Source organism: Amphimedon queenslandica, unplaced genomic scaffold, assembly GCF_000090795.2.
Source record: "Amphimedon queenslandica unplaced genomic scaffold, v1.1 AMPQUscaffold_11907, whole genome shotgun sequence".
NCBI lineage: Eukaryota > Metazoa > Porifera > Demospongiae > Haplosclerida > Niphatidae > Amphimedon > Amphimedon queenslandica.
In genome coordinates this window covers 4,847-9,363 of record NW_003547854.1, presented here as the reverse complement: position 1 = coordinate 9,363, position 4,517 = coordinate 4,847, and the positions used below count along the sequence as shown (strand labels likewise).

Sequence of the window (4,517 nt, the reverse complement as noted above, 5' to 3'; positions counted from 1 at the left end):
ACAGTATGTCACATTGCATTTGATATCAATAATGTTAGTTCACTAATTGCAGCCACCACTTGAATTACCATTCCTAAGCAAGGTTAACTGCATGGCAAGAACCTTTACCATACAGTACATATGTTTACTAAACACGTGCTGTATGAGAAAGGTATAGCTCCAGCACTGTATAGTGAGAGGTCATTCACTGGTTTCTCTGACATCAGACCTGATCACATACTTTAGTGTGGCTTAGAATGCTTGTCTATGAACTCATTCTGTTAATGATAATTATACATCAGTGGTGGGAAAAGTCTTCACTTAAAGTCAATTTGTAGTATCCATGGTTAATTATAGAGCTATAATTGGGGTGGTCCCGTTCTATGATCGCCGTTAGACCAAGACTACTACTACAGTAACTACTATCCTCGGCCCTATATATTATTTTGGTATTATTTATGTCAGTTTTTTTGCTGAGCTGGTTTTCTACCAACATGAGACTTTTATTTACAAGACCAACAAGTACAATCTCGCGGATTAAAGCTGCACTGTTTTTGACAATAATAACTGGTACTTCTCTTGGCTTGTATATTTATACTTGTGTTCCAGGGAAAGCAGCAAAGTTCCCCGAATGTGTTCCATCAAGGATCTACACAAGCAGCCTCCCTACTACAGGACGATCAGAACCTAAATATGGTCATCCATCATTAGACTATCATAAAAACTACACAAGGAACAAATTCACCGTTGTTATGCCAACTCATAACCATAACCTTCAATTGCTGACGGTCATAGGTCATTATTGCAACATTTCCAATGTACATAAAATATTAGTCCTGTGGAATAATGTTGGAGAGCCAGTGCCTGGTCCAATAAAGGATTTCAAATGCCAAGTACCAGTGAAGATTAAGATTATGAAGGAAAATAAATTAACGTCACGATTTAGGCCATACCCAGAAATAGAGACTGAAGGTAGTGTAAAAAAACATGCATGCAGTGAAATAATAATCATTTTCATTCTTGTAGCAGTATTTTCAGTTGATGATGATCGAATGGTTCATCCTTATGGTATGGAAGAAGGTTTTGCTGCATGGCAGGTAAGAGAAGAGATCTTGTTTGGCTGTCATCTACTGCATGCATGCTTGGATAATTTCTTCATTATTGCTAGACTATCACTGTATAAATGTATTTTAACCAACACAAAGATTTAGTTGCAAATTTTTTTACCAAAAATTATTTAACAAAGTAGGAGTTGTATAATTGCATTATGTAGATACTGTATGATTGCTGATATGTATGTAGTTAAATATTTTATTTTAGAGTAACATTTTAATCATGGGTATAAATTACTCTTAGTAGATTTAATTTGTTGGTACTAATAATTGTACTTGTAGATCTATATGTCCAGGAGCCCTGATATATCGCATATCTAATTATTACATTCCAATATTAATAGAATAATAGTACCTGTAACTATTAAGGATTGTGATGTTATTGCTTGAGTATATTGTATTGGATCATCCATTATAATTGCCCCTTCACCAGTTGAAAAGTTTTCTAATACCTCTAACCATCTCTTGTCCTATAGGCATTTCCTCATCTTCTAGTTGGTATTGTCCAAGATCTCACTCATTTCAAGACAGTCAATATAAATACTGTGGCAAACGAGACACTCATTATTATTCAATGATACTCACAGGCTCTGTGTTTATACATAGGTTGTATCTTGAAATGTTCACAGAGACACTTCCAGAAGCACTTCACTCTTTCATAGACAAGAATATGAATGGAGAAGACATAATAATGAATGCCATGGTTGCTGATTATCTGAAAGAGTTAGACGGACCACAGTGCTCTGGTTTATTTGTCAATAGCTCAACTGATGAGATTCATATCAAACCAAGTGCATCTTTATTAGGCTCATTATCTTGATACTTTTCTAAAGACCGGGCTAGTCTTTGGCAGCGTGAAGATCATGTTAAGAAGAGAAATGACTGCTTAAACTTGATTGTTAGTGTATATGGATACATGCCTTTAATGTCATGTGAATTGCAATGATAGCCTGAACCATAGAATTGATTAATTTAAGTACAAAATCAAATGTATCGAAAAAATTAACTAGCCAGACCATTCCGCAGCCTACAGTCAATAGTTTTATGCCATAGAGATTTATGCATTAGTCCATTAGTCATCTGTAGCCAGCTCCTCCCTCAGTCACTATGAAATGTTGCAGTGAGCTCAGATGCGAGACTAATAGTCATATGGCCACCAAAATAGCAGGAGTGACGTGCTTCAATGATGGCCTATATTTTGAATACTCCTACTAAAATTTGAAAATTATAATGAAAGATAAAGATGAATGACAACAGTGTTCCTCCAATAGTACATTTAAACTAGAAAATAAATAAAAGTATGCACAGTGGACACTAGTGTTGTTTTAGTTAACTATAGCTAAAACTAAAAACCTTTTAGTTGGCCAGATTTACCTTTAGTTAACTAACTAAATCTACCTAAGAAAATGAAAACTAGCTAAAAGCGCAATCAAAATTATAAAATTAATTATAACTAACTCATTTTGAAATGAGCATAACTAACTATTCTGAATGTATTTTTATTAAAACATAACTAGGCTAAAACAAATTAAAATCAAAATTTGAAGTTTCATAACTAACTAAAAGTCTCATTTTGTAACCCTTTGTATTGATGCCTATGCATTGTAAGGATAAAAAGAAAGCATTCTTATGTTACTGGCATCCCATCAAATGAGTTTGTTGGCTCGAAGTGCTTGACTGAGTATTAACTAATTTGGAGTAAGTACATTACTGGTTATTACCATACAAATTATTGACCATATAAGGTATTGACCAATGTTCATTAGTCAAGATGGCCCTTGTGGTGTTTTTTTCTTTCCTTTTGCTATTGATTGGAGGTATGTATTTGTATTTATAGCATAAAGGCATTTGCCAGTATTTTACTTTGTGTATAGTTCAAGGTCAATTACAGGAATGTGTCACTGTACAGTGCTATTCATCTGCTGCTGATTGTACTAGTAATACTAATGGAGTCAGTCTTGCAGCTATTGACTGCTGTAATAGAACTGGTGGAGGATATATATCTCATTCTTCACTAGCTGCACAGTGTGGTGCATGTGTTGGTAAGAAAGTTGTAACAGAAACACTGTGTTGTTATTTATTTCAATGTTGCTATTATTTCTCATTTATATTCATTATTTACTAGTTGTTGGTTTTGATCAAACACGTGTGCATATTGGTCCAAGTGATGCTGGTAGAAGATACTCATTTACTGCTGATGTACTCCTCAGTACTCCTGGGGCTCCTGATGTTACTGATCTGGATTATAATATTTCACGAGAACCAGCTATGCCAGTTGATAGTAGATAATTTTTATAAACTTTATATTTATTTTTCTCTGATCACAGTTGATGACTACTTAAGCTCAGATTTTACTGGACGAACCAATTGTTGGCTACCAGAAAGGTTTTACATAGGATATGTATCACGAGGGAATGCAGTTGCTCTCCAACCAACTCTTTCATTCAATTACACAATTGCTGTTGAAACTGGTTGGTATAATCCACCAATACCATCAGGAGCTGTACTTGTATATAAACTTCTTAGTATTACAATTGATGATATAGACAGTATGTACATTGGAATTTGATATTATTTTTTCTCACGCTCAGTAATTACTGTTAGTTTGAGAAGATCATGTACATGCCTTTCTCATTCACCATTATTAGAAGGCAGTAGTGCTATAGCTAGAGTTGAACGTCAAATAATTACATATGAAGCTCCTTTTGAAGTCACTGTCTCACTTGAGAGGTATACTGGCCCATTGACTGGAGATGAAGCTGCTGTGGGAGACTTTGGTATGCATTTGATTTTAATGATTTATTCACTCTTTTAGTTTAGATCTCTTTAACTTTACTGAGCAACGTAGTATCATGTTTCAACCAACAACAGCATATCACTTTCAATTTGATCAACCTTTTGAACATGTGACTTTCTTCATCCCACGAGATAATATTGTGGAGTTACAAGAAGTGTTTAGGTGGAGACTCAGTGTTAATGATTCTAGAGTTAGACTAGATCCTGACACTCAAGTAGCAAGACTTGACAATCGAGATGGTAAGCCAATTTATTGTGACAGGTATATTATTCCCTCTATTAGTTTTTGGTATTGGTTTTAAAGACCTACATATTACTATTAGAGAAGGAGAAGTTGCCCCATTAACTATAAAGCAGATAGGAAATCAGACTGGCGGTGTAGACATCGGAGGCTTTCCAGAGGAACGTTTAACACCAGTTCAATTGAAACACATATCTGAAACTGGTACAAGTGGTTAGTGTTATTGAAATATTTTTTAATTGCATCATCTTTTATAGATAAGTGCATACTTTGAATCATTTTTGTTGTGTTCTGCTCAGTTCAGTTTTATTAAGTTTTATAATTCTACTGTATAGCAGGTTAATTTTGAGTATAGCAAATTTTGCGAATTTTGCGGGTTTTTGAAAATT

At 34.5% G+C, this 4,517-nt stretch overlaps 1 protein-coding gene across 1 annotated transcript; it reads left to right on the top strand.

The window, feature by feature from the left end:
- The first annotated feature begins 2,970 nt into the window (after window positions 1-2,970).
- LOC109588728 (uncharacterized) lies at window positions 2,971-4,460 on the top strand. The gene is made up of 6 exons (XM_020004844.1): window positions 2,971-3,133; window positions 3,217-3,640; window positions 3,683-3,868; window positions 3,912-4,127; window positions 4,171-4,341; window positions 4,386-4,460. Exons 2-6 carry the CDS (start codon window positions 3,259-3,261, stop codon window positions 4,400-4,402), a joined length of 972 nt encoding a protein of 323 aa, XP_019860403.1. The 5' UTR covers window positions 2,971-3,133; window positions 3,217-3,258; the 3' UTR covers window positions 4,403-4,460.
- The last annotated feature ends 57 nt before the right edge of the window (window positions 4,461-4,517 follow it).

Excerpts from the sequence above, each read along its gene's own strand:
- LOC109588728 (XM_020004844.1), top strand. The coding sequence starts at position 3,259 with ATGCTGGTAGAAGATACTCATTTACTGCTGATGTACTCCTCAGTACTC. Across the intron at positions 3,641-3,682 it reads TACAATTGATGATATAGACA|TAATTACTGTTAGTTTGAGA; the intron begins GTATGTACATTG and ends TCTCACGCTCAG. Across the intron at positions 4,128-4,170 it reads AAGACTTGACAATCGAGATG|TTTTTGGTATTGGTTTTAAA; the intron begins GTAAGCCAATTT and ends TCCCTCTATTAG.